This window comes from Drosophila miranda, chromosome 2 (genome assembly GCF_003369915.1).
Source record: "Drosophila miranda strain MSH22 chromosome 2, D.miranda_PacBio2.1, whole genome shotgun sequence".
NCBI lineage: Eukaryota > Metazoa > Arthropoda > Insecta > Diptera > Drosophilidae > Drosophila > Drosophila miranda.
Window position 1 is genome coordinate 30,016,748 of NC_046675.1, and position 27,480 is coordinate 30,044,227.

General features: G+C 42.3%; 2 protein-coding genes across 3 annotated transcripts in view; one reads left to right on the forward strand and one right to left on the reverse strand.

Moving 5' to 3' along the window:
- The window catches only part of LOC108157488 (neuroligin-3), a 37,672-nt gene extending 26,816 nt beyond the window's left edge, over window positions 1-10,856 (reverse strand). For both annotated transcript variants that reach the window (XM_017289585.2, XM_033389549.1), the window contains exons 1-8: window positions 10,507-10,856; window positions 6,157-6,583; window positions 5,879-6,096; window positions 5,255-5,404; window positions 4,763-5,196; window positions 4,207-4,575; window positions 1,670-2,112; window positions 1,394-1,512 (exon numbers count right to left, since the gene is read on the reverse strand). In XM_017289585.2, coding sequence (XP_017145074.1) covers window positions 1,394-1,512; window positions 1,670-2,112; window positions 4,207-4,575; window positions 4,763-5,196; window positions 5,255-5,404; window positions 5,879-6,096; window positions 6,157-6,413 — 1,990 coding nt within the window. In that variant the 5' untranslated portion in view covers window positions 6,414-6,583; window positions 10,507-10,856. The remainder of the gene's footprint in view (window positions 1-1,393; window positions 1,513-1,669; window positions 2,113-4,206; window positions 4,576-4,762; window positions 5,197-5,254; window positions 5,405-5,878; window positions 6,097-6,156; window positions 6,584-10,506) is intronic.
- On the forward strand, window positions 7,900-9,570 carry LOC108157489 (ureidoglycolate dehydrogenase (NAD(+))). Its single transcript, XM_017289586.2, has one exon. It carries the CDS (start codon window positions 7,985-7,987, stop codon window positions 9,377-9,379), a length of 1,395 nt encoding a protein of 464 aa, XP_017145075.1. The 5' UTR covers window positions 7,900-7,984; the 3' UTR covers window positions 9,380-9,570.
- Window positions 10,857-27,480: the final 16,624 nt, after the last annotated feature.

Genomic DNA, 27,480 nt, shown 5'->3' on the forward strand with positions numbered 1-27,480 from the left:
TGTGTGTGTGTGTGTGTTAGCCAGTAAATGAGTGGAAGGAGTGGTGAGGAGTGGGCTGTGGGTATATTGATTTTGTTATAAACTAGAGAAATGGCAGCCACCGCAAAGGCTTTTACTTGAAGAGGGGTACGAGTGTATTTTTCTTGGAACTTAAGTTTTGAATGCAAACAGAAATATATACATAGTTTTAAAAATATGTACAATACATATATATATTTTTAGGCTATTCTTGGAAATGCTGCTATTTGCTATTTGTTTAAGGATCTACCTAAAGATTTCATTGGCTTTAAGGAATTAATTTTTTGGTGATATTTTTCAATATTTATAGCATAAATATATCAACAGCGCCTAAAGCTAGTTACTAATAAAAATGGATGACTAAATTAAGTATTTATCACTCTAAAGGCCAACAAAAAATGATTTTCCATAATATTTATTGCGTGAAAAAACTAAAAATAACTTAAAAATAAATGAAATATTAAATATTCATTTTTATTTATTGAATTTTCAACCACGTACAAGCACTTTTAAGGGTATTTGTGATGCTTATGTAAAAATTATTTTCTAGCCGCTTAAGGTGTCCCTGTCGCCCGGCATGGCATACAAAAGGTGTGAAAAATTTGAAATTAATAACATTTTCGTACATTTGACATCGCAAGCAATGGCGCCATTTCAACGCACACATAAAGCCTTATGTCGTAACACAAGCCCACCCACACATTCGCCCACATTTTGGATCTCAGATTCATACTCCTTTCTCCTTCCTTCCTTCCATTTGCCAGCCGCCATTGACAGTCTCTGGGCGTTTTGATTGCCCGTCCGCCCATCATCTCATCTACCAGGTGGATGATGCTGTTCTACTCCTTCTGCTGTGGCTGTTGCTGCCGTACCTCCTTCTGCTCCACTGTACCGACAGTCGCCCCTTTGTAATGCCACATTTTTTCCAAGTACTTGTGTGCCCCCCCCCACTCGTTTTTAGCATGTTTTTGGCAGGCAGAACATGTACCAGGCGTTGGGCCTTCTTTGAAATTCAAATTAAATTTGATTCGCTCTTTCTTTTTGTTGGCACGGAATATTTGTAGCTTTTATTTTGGCAATTCCATGACTTCTTTTTACTGCATTTTGCATGTCATTCTATGGGGTGAGAGATATCCAAAGAATGAAAGCTACTTGCATATTAACAAGGAACCGATTTGAGAGGTCGTATATCACACAGATTTTCCACCAAAGAAGGAAATGTTTTTCTGCATCAAAGACCCCTAAGAACTATCTGTGGGAGTGCTTTGCTTATTTAAGAAAAGACCACACACGCCAGGCGCCCCACAAAAGAAAAAGGAAAACAGAGGAAAAGCAAAGTGGAATATTCTAGTGAAATTTTTTCTGTGGGACTCACCTATTTCCAAATACTTCTGGTGCAGCGGATCATAATTTTCCCAGGTGATGCTGCGAAAGCGATTACGCTCCTTTGAAACAGGCAGCGACGAGTCCTGGCGGTGGTGTTCATTCGGATTCCTGCCGCAGAGAAAGCAAAGGAAAACCATGAAAAATAAAACAGTTTAAGTGGAGTCTCGAGAAAGCGGAAAGAAGGAAGAGCTTAAAGTGCAGCAGCAGCTGGAGAGCAGGACTGCTGGACAGCAGGTGTCCTAAGTCGTTTCTCAGAGACACTTACCCGGTGCGTGCAAAGTTGCTCCAAAATATCATCACAGCCTCGGACAGGGCTGTCTCCGACTTTGTGTAGTTTTGTGGAAAGTGGCTAAAGCCATCCACCAGCGGTGCCCCAAAGATGTAGGGCAAATCCTCGCCATGCACCGTTCCCATTCGCTGGGGATAATCACCGTCCTTGGTCTGATAGTCGAACACATAGAAGTAGCATCGTCCTGCGGGCTGTATGGACTGTGTGCCCGCCGAGGTCGAGGCAGCTGGATTTCCGCCACCCGAGGAGCTTGCCGGCGATGAGGAGCTTACTGGCGGTGGTGATTGCGAGGCCAGGATGTCGCCCGTTCGGACAATCGGTGCCACAAACTGGGCATCCGACAGAGCTGCCACAGCCGTGTCCCGTGTGTTGATCGGATGCTGGGAGGTGCGATCCCAATCCGTATACTCGTTGACGATCTGCGTATAGGGATTTCTCATAAGAAATACATCCTCAAATATAGACATAGAGACAGAGAGAGAGAGAGAGAGAGAGAGAGAGAGAGGACTGCCTGCATGTGTGCAAAGTCAAATCCTTGCTGGATTACAAGGGGGATTCCTACTGTTTGCATGTCCTTGTTTGCGGTAGCCCATCCGCACAGCCACAAAACGTTGGCAGGAGCAGAAGGACTGATTCTCTGATTATTTCTGCCAGCATGTGTCTCCCACAAAAATAAACGACCGCAAAAATGCATCTGTAAAATCGATGTCATGCATAATTTAAAAATCTCCCCCAAAAAAAGTAATAAATGAATTCTAACAATTGTGTTTGTGTGTATGTGTGTGTGTGGGGAATATATTTACATGGGATTGTCTCTGATTCTCATACACGCTCCCTCCAAATGGGGGATTTTCTCTGATTCTCCCAACAAATATTGTAACTGATATTTTTGGGAAGGGGGCGTAGTTTTCATTGATTTTTGTTTGGAAAAACTATTTAAGTTTTTTTTTTGGATTTAAATTTTTAATTATTTTTTTTATTTGTGTATTTTAAGTTTTAAAAATTAATAGAAATTGTTGAAAATGTATTAAAAATATTCATCTTATTATTTCGATAATTTATCCACCATTTACTGATTATTAATCGACCAATTACCAGTTTTTCGAATAAATTGGGACCAGTTTCTTTTAGCTTTTACTTAATTTAAGGGAATTTTCAAGGCGTGGGCCATCATCATCTGTGACCCTTTGACCCTCATATAAATGAAGGCTTATGGAAAATAAATACTGAAGCCACTGTCCTCGAGTGTCCTGCCGTTGCGCGCTGCGGTTACGCATAAGTATAATGAAGTAAAATAAATACGGGCTTTAAGCGCTATAATCGTGATATATGCCGTCGGAAATTTACGACTTCTTCACACATTTATAAATATATATCCGGTGAAATGGTGACAACAGCAAGCGCTGAGGCTGAGATACAGATACAGAAAACTGACTTTTGACGTGGCGATGCGATGCTTCTCGTTGGAGGTTTCTCCTGGCTGTTGCTACTGCTGTTTGCTGTTGCTGTGATTTGGGTTAAGTGCTGCTCGTGCGCTTTTAAGTAGGTATGTGTTGGCACACTCACACAGATACCACACACACACACACACACACACACACATGTACAATGTACATGTAGGTATGTCTATGTCCTTGCACACATTTGCCAAATAAAGCGTGTTAATGTTTTGGCAGCAATGGCGTGTTAACTGCCTTCCATTTCGCTCGCTTGCACAATGAAAGAATAAAAATAAAAACGCCAGCAAAAGCATAAAATAAATATATACAGCAGCAACAGTAGCGGCAGCAGCAGCAGCAGCAACAGCTAAATGTAAAAAAATATTAAAAGTTGCAAATTCCCAGGAAAAAACCTGAGAGCAGAGCAGACAGACGCCAAAGTACCTCTACATTTGAGTGGCAGCGGGGGGCGGAAAATGTTACTCATACGCAATGTGTAATTAAAATTACACTCTCTCTCTCATACTGTTACTCAAAACAGTATGTGCGAACATTTTAATTGACTTGTTATTCAGTCGCTGTTGTTGTTTCAGCTGCCGCTTAGAAGTTTTTCAGTCTATTGAAAAACGGATAGAATAGGTGGGTTTTTAATCTTTTTAAGGGCTGCAAAACTACAAAAAAATTCAATTAAAGTTTAGTTTTTCAATAAATATAAAAGGAAGAAGAAGAAGTTAATATCTAACTGCTTTGAAGGGTATCCAAATTAAATCTATATGTAGGTATATATTTCCCAGCTTAAAAACATATTTCTTTTCATCTGGCAACTGTCTATAAAGTTTTTAAGTGCAAACTTCTAGACAGTTTCTTGGGAAAAAGCAAGGAAAAAAAAGTTTAAAAGTAAACTGCCAGATAAAAGGCAATAATTAAGCTTTAAACTGATGCCAAAAGTGGAACGACAGACAGAATCTGATTACCAAAATTTATGGCTGTTACACCGCAGACACACTCAACTCTCTCTCTCTCTCTCTCTCTGCAGTATCTCTCTGTCTCTTTCTCTTTTTCTATAGAACTTACCGTATAGAATATCTCATTAAGGTGATAATTGTATGCATTGCGGACATAAGTGCGGATAATTTTATCTCGTCGCTCGCCCTCGAAACCATTTTGTATATCATGGGCACTGAAGCGCCAAATCGATTCGCCTGTGACGACGCCAAACAGGACATCATAGTGACCGCCCATATTTGCTGTGCCAGAGGCGCCACCGCCAAAGTAGCCGCCACTGAACGACGCGCCACTGCCACCGCCACCGCCAGACCCACCGTTCCCGCCGCCCGGTGATGTCTGGAAGCCAAAGTCCGCCGATGAACGCTTCGAGTTGCGGGCCATTAAATCATCGATATCGAGATTGGAATGTCCGGGTCGTATGACAACGCCATCAACCTAAATTGAAAGAAGGCGAATCGCAAGTAAATGACAAAAGTAGTGGCAAGGACAAAAGGAGGTGCTGCAAGGAGAGCAAAGTAAGTAATAAAGTCCATTGAAGCGGAGGACTCGAACAAAAAGAACGAACAGAGCAGCACCGAAAAAAATGAATCCTTCTTTCAATTTTCGTTATCTATGATTTTACCGATGGTCCAAAGGATGTCAGAAAGTTGGGAGCCTGTATATCCGCACTGTAGAGATCCTCCAGCGGCACATCTCTCAGACAGTCGACTATTTGCTCATGATGTCGATTCAGGTCCTCGGGTATTGTGCAATTCACTTCCTTGGCTAGCTTAATGGCAAACAGCACGGGATCCTCGACCAGGGCCCATGAAGAGTAGGCCGAACCCGACATGAGGATGGCCCGATGGAAGAGCCCTCGCACCATCGTCGGCGATGTCATCAGATAGTTAATGCAGGCCGCCCCTGTGCCATGTCCTGCCAGGGTTACGGCATTCGGATCGCCACCAAATTTCTGTATATTCTGCTGGATCCAATGGAGGGCTGCCATTTGATCCATTAGCCCATAGTTGGCGACCCTGGCATGGGCATGCGGATTGGGATTGGCATTGAGGAAACCTAAGAATGAAAATATGTAAATGGGAGGAATTAAGGTAGGGGTATTATCGGGCTGTACCTAGTATTCCCAGTCTGTAGTTAAGTGTTACCACCACGACTTCGCCGTAGCTGGCAAGGATACTGCCGTCATAGGGATTGCCGCTGCTCCATTCGAAGGACTCGCCATGTATGAACACCATTACGGGTAGCTTTTTCTCATTGGCACCAGCTACAACAAAAATATAGAAAATAGCATAAATACAAATCATCATTTAAGCAAAAAGTTTTGATATCTCAATTCCGCATTGCCCCCCGCGAACACTCAACACTCCCCGCACAAAAATACACGCTCTCAGTGCGCCCTCATGAACCATTAAATGTTTCCGTTTGCGTGCAAAGCGGATTTTGCCATTGAAATCGCTTCAGATTAGTGGATTCACTTGGCCCTGGCCCCCTGGATTTTCGTCTGGGGGGTGGCACTTACGATAAGATTTTTCCATTGCGCAGCACTGGCTACGTGAGCGCCACGCTTTGGCTTGCCCTTCTTTTTATTTTTTTGCGTATAAATTATTGGCATTACGTGGAGTACGATTAATCTTAATTAATTGAATTTAAATAAGATTTATGAAGAGCTTAATGTACGCTTATACATATTTTTTCCACTGTTTCGCTCCCTGTTTTGCTGGTGTTTTCTTGTGCTTACCATTCACCGGGGAAAAGACATTCAGGTAGAGACAATCCTCGGACTGGTTCTCCAGAAACGGCAGCAATCTCCTCAAGTACTCCAGACGGCCCTTGGGCATCTTCTCCAGGGCCGCCGTCTCGTTCTGTATATTGGGCAAACGCTGCGGACAGACGGGACTGTACTTATCCGAGATGCGAATGCCATCCCAGGGCGCCGGTGCACGCGTGGGACTGAATCTGGATAATGGATTATGATATTGCATTGCCATCAGAGAATGGTGTGTATTTGTTACGAACCGATTTTGCTTGGTGGGTGGCGTGGCATATGGCACTCCGAGGAACACCTCCACAGATCGCAGAAATCGAAAGCTATCCAGGGGCAGTATCAGGCCATGCAGTCGACCATATCGTGTCTGCACTATGCGATGCCCCAGACGCGCATTCTTGTAGATGTCCGATGTGGAGGCCTCGACATTGGGCAGGCCTATAAGACCGATAAGGATGCCCGGCAGCAGCAGTAGCCGCAGCAAAAGCAACAGCTGGCTTTCCCCCATCCTCGTGGCAGTGCTTTTGATTTTTTTTCGGTCAATTTAATTGAACTCTGTTCTCCACCTTCTCCCCTAAATCGATGTGGCTCTGGATGGCAGGTAATTCTTCCTGATCATTTACACTATCTATCGGCTACGAGGTCTCGAATTTCCAGCTGAACTGCTCTCATTTTGATCTGGAAATAAAGAGCGAAACGTAAAAGATGGGTTATAGCATATGTCAGGATTTTTATTTCAGAGTAAGGATGATTAATACGTTTATTGCAAGTAAAAGAATTCTTAATGTCGCAAAGGAAACAAAAAGAACGAAAAAGTAGAGAAGTCGAAGGAATTCGGCCGCGACTTTCGCTTACTTGACTTACAAAATCGTACCTTTGTCATTAATTGGACAATTTTCATGATTTGTTTTATTGGAAAATAATACCACTAAAGAAATAAATTCTAAAAAAAAACCTAAAAATACTAAAACAAATTTTAAAAGAATTACAAAGTTTAAGGAACGTAAAAAATGGTCGAAAACTTTAACTTTGGTTTGATATACCTTTAGGTATGGCCTTTGTATGAACACAATTCAAAAATCATATGAAAGGTCATATATTTATCTGTTTAATCCTTAAAGCTTTTGGATATTGGCACGGTAGTTGCCAAGTAAAAATTAAAAAAGTGCGAGTTATTTTTTTTAATTTTTAGGAAAAAGTTCTGCTGATATATTAAAAATGGTACATATGGGAATGTAATCTACTCTTCAAGGACTATAATTTAACTCTTTGTCTCGTGGTAACTTTAAAAAAAATACTTTTCTGGAAATCTTCCGACTCCGAAAACCGTTATTCCTCCGCCTTTACGAGTGCAATGTTAATTCGTTAAAATGTATTCCAACAAAAGTCTTACTCTTCTGATCTTTACTGAAAAAGAGGTTACTCCCTAAAATCCCTAAAAACTGCGTCACCTTGTTCATATTTTAGGAGCTCCTGAAATGTATAAATTTTCTCATAAATTTTGCCGCTTTCACATTCGTATATGGGAAAACATGTTAAATTGTTGATGAAAATTCTTTTTAGGGATAAAGTGTGATGGCCACAAGGTCGCAGCAAGAGCTGTGTCGCCACTCTCCTCATTTCGGTTTGCGTGTGCATTAGTATCTGTATCTGTATCTGCACATTTGCATTTGCAGCTGTAGTTGCTTATGTGTGTGCCTGCCTCAAGGTTACTCTTTACTCATACTGCAACTGTGTCAGTGTGCAATTTCCATCTGTATCTGCGGGTGTTTGCGGTTCTACTCTTTTATTTTTTAAGCTTTTACATTGTACCTATTTTTATTTATTTTTTTCTGCCTGGAATTACTGTGTTGTGTGCGTTGCACCGACAATTCAAGAACGCGCCACAGCGAGTGGCAGCAATGCCAAAAGTAGCTCATGCTCTGAGGCTCTGGGGCTCTGCTAAGCGGATGGGGAGGAAAATAATGAGGGAATGAACATCAAAGTTAACCAAGATACTTAATTCATACAGAAATGATTTCGGAACAGTACAGATAAATTTCAGAAACAACTAAGTACAAAACCCAGATACAAATACAGATGACAAAAAGAAACTTTCTGGGTATCCTGCGTAGAGTCCGTCTAAAGCTATCCACTGCAAACGTGCTCGACGATGGGAAATTGAAGACTCACAACCCCAAATCGGAGATCCAATCCCCCAAAACCCACATCAAAAAAGGGAATGGACTTGCCACTCCACCACGTGAGTGGCTGTGGACCAAACGATCAAACTTCGATGTGGAATTCGACAGGGCCTCATCGGAGCCGGAACCGGAAGGGAATGAGGACTTCTGGCAGAACATCAAGCGGGTGCTGTTGATCTGCGGCGGTAAGGGGAAGCCTGGCGAAATTGAGAACAACTCCACCGGCAAGTTAGTGGAGATAATGGAGGCCCAGCGGTTCGTTAAGGAAGTCTTTGCCGCCCTGGACGTGCCCATGGACTCGGCGACGGATATGGCAGATTCTTTGATTGGCGCCGATTACATGGGTCACCGATCCATGGGTATCCACCGGCTACCGTCGATTGCTGCCGACCTCCTCAATTCCACGGTGGCGGCACGTGCTGTGCCCGAGATTATTTCACAGAAGCCGGCTGTGGCTTTGGTGGATGGCTGCAACGCACCCGGTCCGGTGGTGGGCAGGTTCTGCATGGATCTGGCGGTGCAGAAGGCTCGTAGGGTGGGCATTGGCTGGGTGGGTGCCCGACGTTCCAACTGCATTGGCATGGCCTCGTGGTATACCTGGCGGGCCATGGATCAGCGCATGATTGGCATTTGCATGTCGAACGCAGCACCTACTCTAGTGCCCCCCGACGGCACAGAGGCGGTCCTTGGCGAAAATCCCATCGCCTGTGCTGCCTCTGGGGCAACGGAACAATTCATCGCGGATTTCGGTATGTCCGCCTGTTCGGTGGCAGATCTGGAGCTGTCGTCCTGCAATGGCAATGCGCCGAAACTACCGAGGCTGGCGGCCCTGGGCTGTGACGGCAGAGAGACGACATCCACGCCTGAGGCACTGCGCTCCCAGCGCCTTCGGGCCTTTCAGCCAGAGTACAAGGGATTTGGCTTGGCTGCCATGGTGGACATTATGTGTGGCGTGATGACCGGCGCCGGCTATGCAACAAGGCTGCAAAAGCGGGGCTTATACAACCCGGAGAATGCCCCAGCGAATTTGGGCCAGGTGTACATTGCCATTGATCCGGTGCGATTCTGTGCCTCTTTTGAGGATCGTCTCATCGACTTTCATAGCCTGCTACGTGGAGCCACGCCCTGCCAGAAGGATCAGCCGCCTCTGGTGCCTGGCGACAAGGAAATCTCGCATATGGAGGCAGTCGACGATCAGGGCGGTATCTTTATGTCGCCCTGTACGTTGGGAGTTCTCAAGGAATTAGCGGACAAATTGGGCATCCGACCACTGCGAATGAAGGCAGTGTAGAAACGCGAATGTTTTCCCATTTTAAAGATACGTTTTTTTTGTTATTTTCTTGAAATCACATTTCAGGGAAAAAGTTTCAGCTTTTCTCTCGCTTCCTTCGCTCCTTCGCCCCACTAATTATGGAGCGTTAAAATATTCAAAAGTTCACTTCACAACAAGACCCCACGCAATAAAAAGAAAATTCTGCATAATTATTTCTGCTAATTTATGGACTCCTCCCCTCTCTTCTCCCGCCCTTAAACGCGTACCCTTTTTCGCAGTCGAGAGAAGTGCGAGAGCCAACAGCTGTGGCAGAAACTAAAAATAGCGGAAAACAGCAAAGAAAAGTGCCAGCCAGGGCCACCGATTCCCAGGTATGTATTTGTTTGGTAATTGTGTGCGTGTCAGGAAAAGTATCTAAATCCAAATCGATATAGAAAAAGCGAAAGGAAAAGGTAGAAGAATCGTTGGCGGAATGATTAATTCGATTTCCTACGGCAGCCGTGGGGCGTATGTGTAATAACGTGGAAACTTTTCTTATGACACACACAGCCCTCGGTTGGATTCTGCGGTGTAGATAAATTATGGGCCACATCTTATGATGTGACGAAACACCTGTGTCCCCTTGCGGTGTTGTGCGGTGCTGTGGCACGTGACTGCGGCAACTAGAAGACATTCGTAATCGCTTATTAGCTTTTGGCCAATTCCCAAAGTGAGAGTCTGAGATAAGCCCAGGATTTGATGTATACACTCGGGGAGGAAAATAATATTTGCTATATTTTAAGATATATTTTGTGGCTTTTCTTTGAGTGTAGACGAGACTTGTTGTCTTGGCTTTCATTCATTCATTCCTTCACTCATTTATCTTCATTGTATTTGTGTTTGGCCAATAATCTGATTGATCTAGCGACAGTAAAGAAATCCATTGTTGGTTCTAGCACACGTCTAGGGACACTTTAATACCCATCAGTCAATTGCTGTATTTCCAAATATATTTCTACAACTAACAGTGGGCGAGAGCCAGGTGTTCAAAGAGCCCAGCTACAAAAAAGGAGCCGATGATCATATTTTAATAATTTATAACATCGTTCAGCTACCCTTAAGGTGGATTTTATTATTTGAATGCTGCTTTTGTTGCTGGAATTTACCTTGTGGGAAAGTCACAGAATCGGTGGCCTTGGGGGCAGGTCCTGCGGGCAATGGTTGTTTTTTTTTTGTTGAATTTTATTTGTATTTGTACCGCAGATCCTTTTGCTGCTAAGCTCGCGTATCCTTTTGCTTTTATTGTTGATGTTTTGTTATTTCCTTTTGCACACTGATACACTCACGCACACAGACACATTATGGATGTTGGGGGAAACCGTTTCGTTGCGCTCTCCTTTTGCTGAATTTTCACATAGATTTTCGTGTAACAACAAATGATTTTCATTTCGCTTTTCATTTTTATTTATAAGATGATTTTTATTTTCACTTGTTTCAGGTTTTTCCACCGCTTTTGTTTGCTTTGTTTTCTTTGCGTTGAATTTTCATAATTTTTTCTTTTTGGAATTTTTGGGGTTTCATTTATATTTAAAATCGCCACATGGCTGCGTTTATTATTATTCTAATATGATTTGTTTGTGGTGCTTTCTACATAAATTTAAGTTTGTTTTTAACCTAGATTTTTCATTTGGTTTCGTGGGCGGGGGGGAATAGAGAGGTTAATATTTATTTATTCAAAAATTCATTCATTCTTGTTTTTCACCCACAAAAATGCGAATGCATTGATTCCGGATTTCTATTTGCATTTCTAGCATATTGCATTGGTATTTTTAGCCATGGAAAAAACTCTCCTAAAAAAATGCCACACCAAATCTTTTTTAATGAAGCCCAAAAAGAAGAAAAGAAAGTAGGAACTGTGATTGGATTTGGCCTCGTTTTTTTGTGGATTTGATGGCTTTAACAGGTGAAATCTCTGTTGGTTCAATGACGTTTATCTTTTTATACTTTTTGGTTGGGCAAATATGAAGCATAGTGTAAATATTTAATATTCTTGATGAGAAAACCCAATTAAATGTGAACATATTGATGGGCTTTTAAATTTGTGAGAGCTATAAGGGAAACTATTAAAGAGGGATGAACAAAATGAGTTAAAACTATGAAAGTACCACAAGTGTAGCAAGCATTAAATATGGAAATAAATATGAATTATGCGAAAAAAGTTAAACAATAAAAGACAGAAAGCAATCGGGAAATATATGATACTAGCCAAAATATAATCTTATGGCTCTATAAATTAAAGTAAGTTGCGGAAATGTATATTGTCTAAGGGGGAAAAAGTTGCGAGAACTTAAAGAAAAGTTAACGAAACCATAAAAGGTAGAGCACCAAAATATATGACCTTAAAAAAATCAGACAGAAGACTCTGGGGACTCCAGGAGAGTCGTTGGGAGACTCGGAAATATTATTACATTAAAATACAATACAATACAATTAAGCCCCTATGGCGAGTATGATATTTGAGAAATTTCGACTGATTTCGATATTTAAAGGAATCAGAAGAAGAAATAAATAAAAATCCACAAATTTATATCAAAAATCTTGAAGTAATCTTGAAAAAGTTACATCTATGGTATTTATAATACATATAAATTCAAACCTTAAGGAAAAATAAATTAACACAACATTTGATCTGATCTGATTTAAAATTTTAATGTCCTGTATGTTTCAGGTTGAACTGGAACCTTTTTTGCCCGATTTTTGGGGTTATGGGGCTCTAATTATGCCATTCACGACGATTAAACTTACAAGAGTCTAATTGCATTCCGGGACATGCAATGCTAGGCCCCACCAGGCCCCCCCCCCTCCCCCCAGACACTTAAAAGCCATGCAATGGCGAGCGTCAATGACCGTTAAGTGGAATGTGAGGGACTCCATTTTTATACCCAGTACTCGAAGCGTTTATTTCGTTCCAGCATATATTTTTTGGCAACAAAATAAACGCGTAAATACACGAAAAATAAATAAATAATAAAAAAGGAGCAAGAGAATATGTAAGAAAAAAGGAACGAACAAGTAAGAAAAAAAGGAAAAAAAAGGGAAGCAAAATGCCGCAAGGCAGCAGACAAAAGACGATGGATGCTGAACGCTGACGGAGGAGACGAGACGACATACAAGAGCACCAAAAGGATGAGGATGTGGATGATGACGCGGCCTTATAACGGATTGTTAAGTTATGGCAGGCACACACACACACACACACACACATCAGCAGATACACAGAGAGATAGATGGTATCTGTGTGTGTTTTATAGATAAGAACGAGGCAACTTTTCGGCCACCAAACACTTTAGCAATTGCTCACATTTACTTCTTGTGTTGATTTCTGCTTCGTTTGCCGCTCGCAGACACACACACGGATAATGGCACCCACGCACACACGTAAGCACGCACAGGCACACACAAAGCCAGACACACCGGATAGAGAACGGAAGAGAAACTGAAGCTAGAACTGTGACCACGTGCACGGTGTAATTTTTTTCGTTGTGCCTGAACGCGTCGCTTGTGTCCTTAACGCCCGAATGTATTCCAACGACTGAAGACTGCTGTCGTTCGCTGTCGAGGCTCCGAGACTTCATCGTCGTCCTTCCGACAATGTGGGTTAAGCTCCAAAAGTTACAGAGCGAGAGAACGAAACATCGAGAGAGAGCAAGTCCTGCCTGGAAGTGGAATGTAAGCTCTCGCTCTTTGAATCTCTTTCAATCAGCTGTTTCGGGGGCATTCGTTTTTCTTGTTCTGCGGCAAGCAACAAAAAGAAATTAAGTCAATTTGGTGCCTGCTCTTCTATTTTGTTTTTTTTTTTTTTGTATATCCGCTCAATCCCGCCCTTCCCCCTCAGTAGATCTGTTGGTTTTCGTGCTTTGATTTTTCGTTTTCTACGAATTTTATGCCTTTGTTATTACGGCATGCAGGGCGGGCAGGGCAACAGCTCCACTCGGTTTTTATTGAGGCAGGTAATGGTTGTGTTGCACAGAGAGTCCTCACTTTCCATATTGCGAATGGCTTTTAGGAGAAATATTGCAGGTTTTTTTAATATATTATACAAAATTATGCTTTTAAAACTATTTCCAAAAATAAAAACCCTTTATTTATGTTGCGTATTCAAGTTTTCAAAAGTTTTCTGGCTTCTTTAAGCTGAAAAAAATGTCTGCAAACAAGAAGAAAGAAAACAAAGAAATATACTTTGTAGCACTCCCCCCACCCAATTCCATGGGCGACACTGATAACTTTCAGTCCCCTCAAATCACACACATGTCAGCAGATACAGATACAGCTACAATGCTAACAAGACAGAATCAGCAGCAGACAACAGTATCCAGTATCCAGCATCCAGCTTCCAGCAGCTCCTTCTTTGTCACTGTCCTCCCCATCTCGCCCATCTCACCCTTGTGTCCTGAGTGAGCGCAACAATGACAACTTCAATGAATGGCGACAAATCAGTTGGCGGCTAAATGATGCCATGAGGCAAACGTGCGTGAGAACTGACCGCAGTTGAAAAATCCATAAGGAAGGAAGAGTGGAGGCGGCCAGAGTCCTGCCAAAGGAAATACAATAATTGAAAGCGAAAAAATGTTGGAAAAACACAAGTGGAAATAATTCTGTGGCATAAATCAAGGCAGCCGCCAACATATTACAGTAATTTCATGATAAATGTCCGATAAATAAATGTATAAATATAAGTCGCACAGAGGATACATAGGGGCTCGAAGGATGCACAGTAGGAGTAAGGATAATGAAGCAGCTGCTGAGATCCTGCTGAGTCGAGGCTCACGCTGCGTATGCGTGATGTCTGGATGTTTGATGTCTCATGTCTCTTGTCTGATTGGATTAACGCGAAAGGTTAATGCACTCTCTTACTCTTGAAATCTCTCGCTTTCTATCTGGGAGCCTGTTTTAAGGCATAAATATTCAAAAATAACAAAGGAACAATTTATATACATATTTTTCATTGCATGGTTGGGTTTCCCAACCCACACAAATGCACACACACACACATAAATCAAATTATTTTCTATTTAATTTTGGGATTTCCTCCTCGTCCCTTCCATTGACAAAAACCAAAAGCCGTGAAGCTTAGTTCTCTCTCGTTTTTGCTGATATGTTGAGCCATGCAGCCCCGCCATGGACATGTGCCATGATTATGTTCTATGTCTCTCTCTGTGTATGTTTGAGTCCTTGCTACACATGTCCTGTGCGTAGGCGTGTGGTGCCGGGGTGGTCTCTGTTAAATTTATTGGCTTATATAAGCAGAGCTTTTGGATTTTAATCGCGAATCTTTCTGCTTGACAGACATTTATTTTGGCGAAAAAAGATTAATTGTAAGGAAATATTCAAAGGCCTCAAGGGTAGGCGAATGTCACATGCAATCAAAATATATTCTAGAGGAAAACCTTAAGAGAAAACATTCAATGAAATTCTGTTTGCGTTAAGCCGCTTTTTTTGGTTTTAAGATTTACAATTCTGGCCACAAATCCCAGCAAAGGGGACAGCATTTTCGACAGCATGTCCAAGTAATTTATTTAACTCGAAATTGTCTGAAAACAGCCACAGGCAGACAGGACAGCCACTCTCCTGCGGCGTTAAACGGGTTTGTAACAAATTTAATTTTTAATTAATGCCATTAATATCAAAAAAGAACCAACAACTATACTATGGCTGGGAATAGGAATGTTTTAATGGGCTAAGAGAACGGGTGCCGAATTTGGGTGGCGGGGGGCGGCGACATGCTGTGGCAACAACATTTTTAACGCGCAATTGAAGTTTGTCCGAAAATTGCCTTCGCCTCCTGTCTGTCTGCCGCTCCGTCTGTCTGTTTGTCTGAAAGGATGCTCTGTCGACCGCAAAACAAAACTTTTGCAAATTTTGCAACAAATTGGAAAATTTCTGACGAAAAAGCCCCAGACAATAGCCACTTAATGCGCGGCCGCGAGCCGATCTGCACTTTAATTGTTGATTATACAAATTGTTTGAGGCCTCACGCCTCATGCCCCATGCTCCGTGGTCCATGGTCCATGTTCCATGGTCCATGGTGCGTTGCAGGACCATAAAATATTCAAGTTGAAGTGGCAGCCAGAGAGTGAGAATTGTAGCATGGGCCTGAGTGTGTATGTGGCCTGTGGAGGCTGGCAATGTCATCCGCATTGGCCACATAAAAGTGTAATTAAGTTCGCGTGTCGCACATTTAATTGTTTTTTAATGAATGAGGGAGCACAGAAATCAGTTTCCAGGAGCGCAAAAATCAGTTTCCAGGAGCACAGGCATCCATCCCCGGAACAACAGCTGCATTTCATAGGCATCCGGCACAGAAACAGGAGGCACCAGGACACCACGGGACACGGTACCCATTGCATTTTCTGATGCGTTTTTTTTGTTCGTCGTGCGAAAAGATGTGCAGAAAATTTAATTATTTCCGTTTTTTAATCGGAACCATAAAAAATGAGAGACATTTAAAAATGCGAGTTGGCCATGGATCTGGCCAATTCTTATGGAAAAAACAATTCAGATTTCAGTTGAAAAGTAATTTGATTTCCATTAAAACATTAAAGATTCATGCAACAAAAGGAAGCTCAATTGAAAGCATAAGAAATTAATAGAAAATGTAAAGAAAATTGATGGGAAATATAAGAAATAAACATAAAATAAGGAGAAATCAAAGAAGAAGTCGCATTTAATTTAATTCTAAACAATCACAAACCATAATTCATATTCTCTCCTTGATGTGGCAACAGTTATGGCCAAGTGTGTGAGTTTTGAATTTATGATACGCCCTCGCCCCCTGCACCCACAAAGTGCAATAATGCATAAATAGAATACTTTATTTTGCAAAACTATTAAAAATTCTATCATAAATCAATAAAAATGTGAGAGAAAATGCGATTTATGATGCCGCCTCCAAATGTGTGTGTAATTTTCACAAAATATTTGATATATGCAAATGGAGAAAGAGGGCGGAAGGGCAGAAAGACTTGCCCTTCTTCGATGCTCCGACGCAAGACGATTGCTGAAATATCACCAAAAAAGAAAAAAAGAAAATGGGAAATGGGAGTCGTCGAATGCCTCTCCTTGTGCTCTCTCTTATTGGCGCCACTTTGCTCCTTTTACGGTTGCATGAATTTTTGAGCAGCTTCACTTCCGGTTATAGTAGCCGGAAATTGCAACAGAAATACTTGCCACACCCACACACAGCAACACACACACACACACACATCATCGGAGGCCGTCGCATATGTGTGACATTTGTATGCAAATTTCCCTCAGTCGTTGATTTTTTTGCATATGTGTTTGTCCCTCGATGTGTGTGTCTGATGGTGCGTATGCGTGATGTGGTCTCGTTTTTTTTTATTTTTTCCTCAACATTCACGTGCATCCGGAAGGAAGCTGCATAGCTAACCTCCTGTCCCCTTGAGGCCATTGATGGCTGACTGCCTGCTGCCTGCCTGTATTTATGAGTCGCATAAAAATGGCAAAATTTTGTGGCAGTCATTGAGTTATTTCCAGGTGCCCTGTCTCTTCGGGGAAGAATTCACGGAGAGAAGACATTTGCAAGCGGCAGACGGAATGATTTGCATATTTTATATTGCAAGAATTTGTAGAATTTCAACCTGAAATGCCTCAGAATTTCTAGGAATTTACATTTTTTACCCTTCTGTTTACGAGAAAAGAAGGAAGGGCAGTAGGCAGTAGTTATAGAAATATTCATACAAGTCTTACTGCTTTCGTTAATGATTATCTTTCTACATGGATCATCATCCTCTTGCCATCAAGAAAAGTGTTCCATAAGTGTGACAAAAGTTTTCGCCCAAAAAAGGACTCTAATTAAACTTTGGCCTCTTGATGGCCGACGCTCCGGCCGTCAAGTTAACCGCGATTAACACACAATCAGCTTAAACGTTCGACCTTTTGCAGAAACCGAGAGAGAGAGAGAGAAAGCGAGAGAGAGATAGTCTCCTCTGGCGCTGAATATTCGTGCGGTCTTTATGCTCAAAAGAAATTGACATAATTTTAAAATATAAGAACGCGGCAAAAAGAAGGCACAGAGCCGGCTACAGCGACAGCAGCGGGCTAATAAGTGTCCTTCGCCTGCCACCAGGGACAGCAACGACGACGACGAAAAATGGCAACAAAAGTAATTGAGAATGAGCCACGCAGTGGCAGGAGTGGCTGAAAAGGGAGCAGCGGGCAGAGGCAAAAGTAACAGAAGTGGCAGCACGAGGAGGAGGAGGAGGACACACCATCGATGGATGGCAGCAGAGAGCCATCGCTGGCTGGCATCGTCAGCATAAAAGTTTTATTAAATGATTAAGTTAAAGCATCGGCCAAAGACCCCCAGAAAGTAGGCAACGAAATTTGTCAAATTTCTGAGCCCCCTCTCCATTGCTGAGAGCCTGTGGACTTTTGAATTTTTGATAGTCATGCCTTTTGTGTCTGATTTCAGTTTGCTGTCCGTCCGTCCACACACCCCTACCCCACCCACGCCGGATTCCCCCAGCTTATTAAATATAACACTATACTTTGCCTTCGCGCCGGCGACATTCATGAATTATTCAGTGCGTGGTCCTTCTGCTTCTGCCCAGAGCCTCACTTTCATCCTCACTTTTTGTCTTTCCATACACTTGCCGAGCGGGTGCTTTGACTTTTTGCTGGAGGCTTACAATAGAGCTCTGCATTAATCCAGATGCTATATTAATTACTGAGGGATTATTTTTTTTATCATGGAAAAATGGACACATATAATTTATGCTGAAAGCCCTTGTATTTATCAAGCGTCGACAATATTATATAACAATTAAATTAAATAAATAAAATGATATTTATATAAATTGAATTGTTTCACCCTTCTCAGTGCCCGATTCTCTGGAGCCTTCTTATCATTATCGGACCTGTGAAAAGATCGTTCGCAGGAGAGAGTATATAAGATTTCGCTGCTCAAATGCTAAAAATTTTCCTTTATTTTGCTGTTCTTGTTCTTGTTGCTGTTAATTTTCGTACAGAGCAGAGCAGAGGAAAGTAAAAAACAAAAAAAATTGCACTGTAATTTATTTTAATAGGCTTTTTGCTTAAAAAGAAAGCGCGAAGCTTTCCGTTTTGTTTTCCGTGTGTTTTTGTTTGCACTCATAATCTTTGCATTACCTCGTACCTGCCAGCCGTCTTTCGCCCTGCCCCTCCCCCAAAACCACTGCCTTTAAAATGCATTAAAAAAATATTATGAATGCCTTCTGCATATATGCATAAACATATACCACGTGGCTTTAGTGTAGTAGTATTTGTATTGTCTTTTGTCTTTTGGCTTCTGCCGCCTGTGGGCATTCGTGTGACAAATGTTTAATTACCTTGAAAGCTTTTGCGGCCTTTATTTATGCCCCAAAAATATAACTTTTATCATTAAGTGAGTTTCGTATTTTCTCTCAAGGGTCTTAACCGGAAAATTATGCGCTCCATTTAAGCGGGGTGCAGTCTTATTTTTAATTGGAAGATATTGATTATTGGGTAGAAAATTAGGGGAATTAATTAAAGAAAGAATCTTTGGGGGCTTGTGGAACTTTCTTTTGGGGAAAGCAATTAGTTGAAGTATCTTTTAAATTTATGGGAATTTAATTTGAAGAAATTTTAGGTGATTTCGAGGAAGTGATTTAGGGAATTGGGTTTCCTTTTTCTATGTAACTGTGAGCAGGTTCCCTTTTAGTTTGCATATTGCCAGATAATTCTGTAAAATTCAAATCAATTCGACTCTATCTTTCCATTTGCCAGGGTACTTCCTCTGCGCATAAATTCCATGCGAGTATTTTCCCAAACATTTCCCCCAGCAGAAAACTATTTTTGAATGCAGTGAGAGAGCTATTTGCTGTTGGCTGTTGTCTGCATTTGAATGGGGGGCCTGTGTTTTCTGTTATTTTATGGGGCTACAGCTTTGTCTACACTCTCCAAAAGGGGTGTGGGGCCTACAGCTTTGTCTACACTCTACTACATATGGGGAAAACGCAATGCGATTGCCAGACATTTTGGACTATCCATAAATTTGAGGGGGGGGAGGCATAAAATACGCCCAGCGAATTAAGGGCACAGCCGAACGGGGAAGGACCCTGGAAAACAGAAACGCAGAAGCGCAAAAGCGATGACTGAACGAAATAATTCGACAAACAAATTTCTAAAGCAGCGTCTAAACAATAAACCTAAACAATAATTTCCGTTTGCGCGTTGAAACTTCCGTTTCCTGTCATGGGCGTTTGTTTGGCCATAAAAAGCTAACCAGCAAACAGCACTGGGAGCACTGCGAGCTGTGGGAGTGCCAGCCACAAGGCTACTTAAGACAAAGACCACACACACACACATGTGTGCATGTGCTTACATTGTATGGGTATCTATGTATGTGCGAGAGTGGGCGTGGGGTGTAGTTTTTTTCTTGATACTCAAACAAAAGCCAAAGGACCAGAGATAAAGGCAGTGAAGGAAGGCAATGTGGCATACGTATAGTGGAGTGCAGCACATTGCATTTTAGGGAGGGGTGCCACACTTTGGCGATGGTTTGGCGATAATTTATCGCATTTATCTGGCGGCGGTTGCTGCTCATAATTTATGCAAAGGCTTTTGTAAGCAGGAGACTACTCCCATTCTAGGCCCTCTCCTAATTGTATTCAGAAAGCAAACCGGAAGCGGAAATAGGTTCAAGTTGTGTGTGTGTGTGTGTGTGTGTGTCTGTCGCGACCGTTGCGGCGGCCTCTAATCTTGGCAAACGCTACAGCAGGAAGTGGCAGGGGAAACGCACCAAACAGGAGCCCCAAACAAGAGGCAGCAATGAAGAGGCAGGAAGCAGTGAAGTTGTCCGCAGTTGCGTTTCCGTCGTCGTCTTTTGGTCAAAATCTTGGCAAAGTGTTTGCTGCGGCGGCGGCAACTACCATCTCTGCTGTTGGCAACTTTGTTAAATGAATCCCCCTGGCAGGCAGTAGGATCCTCTGGAAGTTGACACCCTTTTACCCAAAAGACATTTGATTGCCACTCGAATGGCATTGCCTCTCATTTGCCTGTGACTTTAACACAAATTAAATGCAATTCCGAAACGAAAAATGCAACTGAAATTTCTCGATGTCACTTCCATTTTCGTTGCCCAAAGAAAAGGCTCCATGCCTTCTCCACTCGAATCAAAGTGGAGTCCTAGAGTACCCGAGAAAACCCAATGAACCGCACGGGGCGCATGGAGTTTTCCGGAATTGTCGAACGCTTTAATTTGATTGGGAGCCCAGGCTCAGGCCCCCTCCTGCAGTGGAAATTCAAGGGAAAACGAGAGGAAAGGACAAGAAACTGCAGCTGACTGAATGAATGAAGGACTACACTGACTGACTGACTGACTGACTGACTGTCAGGGCAATGTGCATAAAATTAATGAACTCAATGGACTCTGGGCTCTCTGTTCTTCTTTCTCGTTTCTGCTGTCCTTTGTAGCCAGGACAATTACTTAAAGAAAAACCCAAAGAAAACCGAATGGTCTCCACTGCCATTCTGCATTTTAAGCTATTTAAATATTTATCAAAATATTTAGTAAGTCGGGGGGGAACAAGAATGTACAAATAAATATATTGCAGTCTAGGAGTCGCCTCCTGGCATCAGTTTGGTGGGGTATTTCGTTTTCAATTTGTGTCTCTCGCGTTTTCCTTTTCCTTTGGTTCGGGTACTATCTACTATCTGTTGTTGTTCTGCTAAGTGGACTTTGGACTGTGGACTCCTGCCTGTGCCTCGTGCCCCTAAATGTGACAAGATGTCTACCAATCTCTCTACCATCTCCATCTCTATCTCCTTCTCCCCATCTGTCTGTCGGTCTGTCGGTCTGTCTGTATATCTGCCGTATTTCTGGGGTGCACTGAAAATTGGCCCGTTTATTGTATGCAACAGAAAGATTCAGCACCCTGCTCCTACTGCTCCTTCTCAGAGTATTTTTCTCTGGTTCTCTGGTTCTCTTCCTCTGTCAAACTTGATAGTTTTCCTTTTCCGAAATACCCTAGAATACTTTTGGGTAGCACTACTTTTGGTAGAAGATTTGACATCCATCAAGGTATAGGAATCTATCAAGGTATTGTCGAAGCTCAGACTCGAAATCTACCGACCATCATTTATTTTTGATTAATCCATCATATAATCCTGCTTCTTTCATTATTGCTCTTTACCTTCTTCTTTAGTAAGCGTCTCTAGAGTTCGGTTTTTGCCAATAAAGTAAACTTTTTGGTTCCACCATTCAGTCAGTACTTCAGTCTTTCAGGCCGCGCTCCTTTGTAGTCAGTCAGTCACTCGTTTTTCGGTGAGGAGGGCATAAGAGGAGTAACCGAGAGAGAAGCAATGCAATTTTACAGCACTTGACATTCGGGCCTTTTTTGCTTTTCTTAAACTCTGAACTCAATAATATTCTTTAAGGACAGGCAAAAATCTTTGGTGTTATTTCCACTTGGCGCTGCAACCAAGATATATGCAACTTTTATATGTTTCCACAATTTATAACACTATAATATGTAAGAAGTATCAACAGCTTAGTACCCCAAAAGCAATATATATAATTTAGCCCAGTTACGCGCTGCTGCTGTTCCGCTTATTGAATAGAATGAACAGAACAGCAACAGAACAGGTGGGGTGAGGCGACTATAACTTATAAGCTATCAAAAGGAGGGGAAAGCACAGATAGTTTTGCTTCGTAGCAGAGGCATTAATGTTGCTCGTATCCGCATAGAAGCTGTGGAGACAAGATGAATGAATATTGATTGGGGATGGATCTTTTCCGCATAAGTAACGCTTTAAATGTACCACCAGCTTCTTGATAGCATCCCGCCTCACTTTGCAGTTAGAAGTTGCAATTTCAGCCGTAGATTCTTCTATATTCTGCAAAATTTAATCTGTACGATTCATACTTTACATTTCGAGGAGTAACTATCACTCACTGAAACTATTGAATCGCTTCCGGCGCCGCTATATGGTCTGGCCGCCATTTTGCACCTCAATCGATATCCGCCATTGATAATTTGCTGATCAGATAATGACTAAAAATACTTAAAAGTTTACACCGACACACTTACTTGATTACACTAAAACAAATATTGTTTAAGTACCTATATTTCCCACTAGAAACATCAGCAAAATGCAAAAAAAGGTGCTGATATTTGATGCATATATCGTATACACGTTTCCTCTTTCCCCCCAAAAATATATCCATGTCTCTGGCTGCATTGTGGAATCGCTTTACCTGGGATTTATCCGTGCTGCAAGGGGGGATTTTGGCTGTAGCGTAAATTAAACGTACCAGCTGCTGACATGACACGATAGATTGGCAAGGGATTGCAGGGCAGCGAGAGAGAATTTTTATAGAGCTGTAGATACATATATTCGTACTTCTACTATGGCACTGGCACACATATGAGATAGATAATTTATGCCAAAAACGCGTGACGACCAGCAGTATCTGTGTATTTGTGTGTGGGAGTGTACTGTATGTGTGTGTGTGTTGGTCAAAGACAAATGCAGCTTAAGGCCAATCATGATGCCATCAGTACTCTCTGGAGCTCTCTGGGACTCATGGGTGTTGAGAGGTAACCAGAACCTGATTTGTTAGCAACGCCCCGCTACGGACTTTCCAACTGGAAAATGCAAATATTTTTAGATTTTATTCAGAGTGGACATTGAATACGTAATGCAAATGGGGCAGCAGCGAAACTGTGGCTTACAGTTCAGACAAGGGTTTTAAAAAAGGCTTAAAGCTGAAAAGTTAGTCAAAAAAGAGTTAGGAGAGTTAGTTGCATGCCCCAGAGAGTGTTTCTTCTCATTATCTATAATATCTTTCCTTCCTTATCACTCTTATCCATTGTGGCTTAGCAGTAAGTATATATATTCTCGTATATTCTATTGAAATATTCCTCAAAAACTCTACTGAAAATGAATTTAATCAAAGAAAATTCTGTATTTCCCTGTATAAATAATATGTGTATGTATGTTCATATATTAGAGTGCAATTCATTTTCTTTATTGAAATAAAATCGAAACAAAATCAACCCAAAAGGTGAGTGAAGAGAACCCCTGCAACGATTTATCAAAATGTATTCCACCTCAAAATGCAAGCAAGATTCCTCAGCCTCATCCTTTAGAGTCATTTCCTTCCATAGCCAATCCATGCTACTCCCAGAGGCTCACTCGTTTGCAGCTTGCAGCAGTGCTGGCTGCATATCAATGAGCCGCATGCCAGGGCTTGTAATACATCAAAATCCACAACGATAATCCTTAGACCTCAACCTCGAAATGAGGCTGCAGCTGCATGTGGTACCATTCCACATGCTCGATAGACTTTATGCCAGGCAGTGTGCTACATACAGCACACAAAATGTTGCAACGAAATTTATTGGGCATCGATTTTGTTCAACAGATTTTACCACCAATCGTTGTGTGTGCGTGCAACAAAATGGTTGCTCACAGCCTCTTCTACAATGTTTCGAGAGAGATGTGAATAAGGTCTCTGCCCCCCAACACTGCACACATCACACATTTGCGTGTGTGGCAGGAGGCACCCTGGGGCGTGCTCTGTGTGTATCTTTCATTACAAAAACAGAACAAAACACGCTTAAACATTTATGTTTTTGGTGCCGCATGCAAAAGTAGTTTTGCAGCCCCACAAATGATTTATACATTCTCTGTGCTTGCAATGTGCCACATTGTTGAAAGAGAGTTGAGAGCATCGATACTATAGAGGGACGGAGTACTATGTTTCATGTAAAATTGGGCCAATGAAGGATTCTACTGTTGCGTCCGCCCCCCCCCCCCCCCCCATTGGTTCCCCGGTTTAATTCCAATTAGAAATCATAACCTGAAAGCGCAAACAGAATTACCAACAACAGCAGCAGCAGCAGCAGAGGTAAGTTGCAATTAAGCTCCGCTCTGGATTTCCAGAAAGGATAACTTGTGCCTCCAGGATGTGCAACCAAAGAGGCAATCAAACAGGCGGGAGAAAAGCAGCAACAGCAGCAGAAACTAGGGAAAATTAAACGCCAGAGCCCAGCGAATCCCTTGTGGAACCCCCCTCCCCCCCGTGTTTGTGTGTTTTCCGGGGGGTGACTCTCTCTTGGCTTAAGACCAAATGAAATTAAAAGCGAATGTCAGGACATAAGCACTAAATTCAATTTATTTTGCTCAAACTGTGTGTATCCTTTCGTTGCCTTTCCTTGCCCTTGCATTTTCCACAACAGACTGGAGACAGACGGCAGCAAAAAGGATTTTCCCTGGAAATCTACGAAACGCAAATGCTCTTTGGACGAGAGATGATTCGCGGAATTTTGTATAAGACTCTTTTGAGATTTCTAGCATTATTCAAATGAATTTTCATGGAGTTAATTGTTTTAACATTTCCATGAATTTTCCATGAATGGAAAAGCAGATTACATTATTTTTCGAGCTAATTAGAGCTTTGGATGGGATTTATTTTTGGGGGAAAGTTTAAAGTAAATCAAGATGAAACATATATTCAAGAGCTACGCTCTTCTCCTCGATTATTTTCATCGGACTTCTGCCTTCTCGTGATGATGTTTCTGTCTGTACTGGTATGCCCTTTTCTTTTTCTTATAGGGTATCACAAAAGTAACATCAGTGGCCAACGACATTCGCTTCTAGCCTCTGGAACGGAGCTTCCATTTGGTGTTTATGCTTTTGGCAGGCAGCTACTCCGCTGATTCTTGCTACTCTTTACTCCCACCCACTACACTATTCATGGCGCCCTTTCTCTCTCTCTCTCTCTGGCCGGAAGTTCTTCTGCCAGACTGGCCGCCATTTTCTACGAAGCGAAACGTAAAAACGTTTTCATCTACATAATGGGATCAATTCAATTATAAAACGAGTTTACTCCACACCCGCACAGAGAGGAGCTTCACATCCACGTCCACATCCACGACCACGACCGATGCTGAACGAATCCGGAACCGTATTCCATGCTACCAATCTGGATGTTGTTGCTGCTCCGATGTTGCTGTTGCCGCTGCCGCTGCCGCTGCTGCTGTTGCTGTGGATGTGGCTTTCGTTTGGTGCGCGGTTGGCCAGCAAAAGCGCTGACATTTGATGAATAGCTTTGAAATGGATTTGATTCATTTAACTGTTGCTGTTGCTGCCTGCCCTTATTCCACCTTTTTGGATTGCTCTTGGTGTGGCACCTACTGCTGCTGATGCTACTCCTGCAGCTGCTGTTGCGTCTCCTCCTGCTGCCAATGCATACAATTTGTAGGGAGTAAATCACAACGTACATGGCGGCAACAACAGAAATGAGCCACGGATGGAGTTAGAGGAAAGCCTGATGGAAAATCCTTAGCCAGAGCCAGCGGAAAGCCCGATAGCCAGACCCACGGGTAGAACGCTATACCTAAAGCTAAAGTGGAGAGTGACACAATTATGGGGCAACAGAGCAACCTCCTATAACGCCCCAAATATAATTCTGTTCCCCACAAAAAAGTACCTTTTTCTCTGAATATATTCTTTTTTTCGGACAAATTAAGTGTGAAAACAAATGCAAATGTGATACTCTGAAAACAGCTTCTTCTTCTCTGCTTTTTGGCTTTCCAAATATTCAGATTTCCTTGATTGAGCCTCCTCCTCGAGCCTCCTCGATTGACGAAAAGGCTCTCCACCTCATTGCCAAATCTCTTTGGCGCAAACAATTTTATTGAAAATTCAATTTAACTTATTGGCAGGCAATGCATGCGGCATGAGGTGCGTATGATTAATTAACTCAGCAAACGGAGTGGCACCGCGTTGTGCATACGCCATGTAGGCCACATGTGTGGCGGGTATGAGAGGTATGGGATATGTCTGGATTTATTGATAGTCATCTTGATGTCAGAATGGAAAATGCTTCAGCATCAGCACGGGGGTTGCATTTTGAACTTTCTGCCAGTAGATGCCATTCAACTTTTGCTGACGGCACGGAGCACTTTGGAGGGGCAACTATCAAAACTGTCTGCCGCAGCAACAACTTATACGTGTGGTGTGTCTATCTCTTCCTCTCTTCCTCTCTCCTCTCCCTCACTCTTTGCTGAGTTTGTTGTTCAAACTTTTGCCATCTCTCTCGCTCTCGCTTTCGAAAGTTTCTTTTCGTGCGGTTGTTCGAGTCAACAGCAGCAGAACCGAGAGCCTGTTTCTAAGCAGTTTTCAAGTCAAGCTGCCATTTTAATTGATATTTTTGCTGTGCAGGAGGAGGAGTGGGGAAAGGTGCCACGCACACACACACACACACACACACAGATCCACACACGTACATAATGTCGCCAGGGTCGCCAGGGTCGCCTGGTCATGGCCCCTGAGGGGCCTGGTTGGATGGGTGCGTGTTTTTGATTGCTGCCTTGTTTATTATTATATTTCTTTTCTTTCATTTTCTTCTGCAACAAAATGAAAGTTGAAAATTAATTTTGAAAGTTTTTGACCACTCTGTTGTATGGGGGCGTGGCACTCCCTTTCTCTCTCTTCCCGCCCATACTCTCGTCTCGTGTCGTGTCGTGTTGCGTTGTGTACCTTCTTCAATGATTTGTTGCTTTTATTTCTTCGTTTAGCATGTTTTCAACTTTTCCATTTTTCTCACACACAAATTGCTTTCTTTTTTTTGTGTTTTTTACTTATTTTTTGTGTGCTGTTTCCTTTCTGTTTGGCTGCTGTTTCGAATTGTGTTTCATTTTAATTAGAAAACATTTCGGGTTGTTTTGTTTTTGCTTTTTTCTTAATTAGAAAATTGTTTCTCCTGGGGGCATAATTTTTGCAATGCCCTCCGCGCGTGGGCACGAGATAGAATTCTTATTCCGATGGCAAATCATAAATAATCGCAAAGAGGAAGACTTTTATATATTTTGTCGCCTAATTAGAATTTCATGTCCTGCTCCTGCCCCCAGTGCGTGCCAGTGACTTGAGCAGCATCCTCGTCCTCGTCATCGCCCTCGTACGCCTCATAAACAAGAAAGCCAACTATTAAATTGACTAATTAGGCAAGCATGTGTCGGGCTTCGCCTTCCCGCCATATGTGTATATATTCCAGTTCTCCATTCACATTATGCAAACACGCATCCATCGCATCCCCCTCGAAGATGATGATG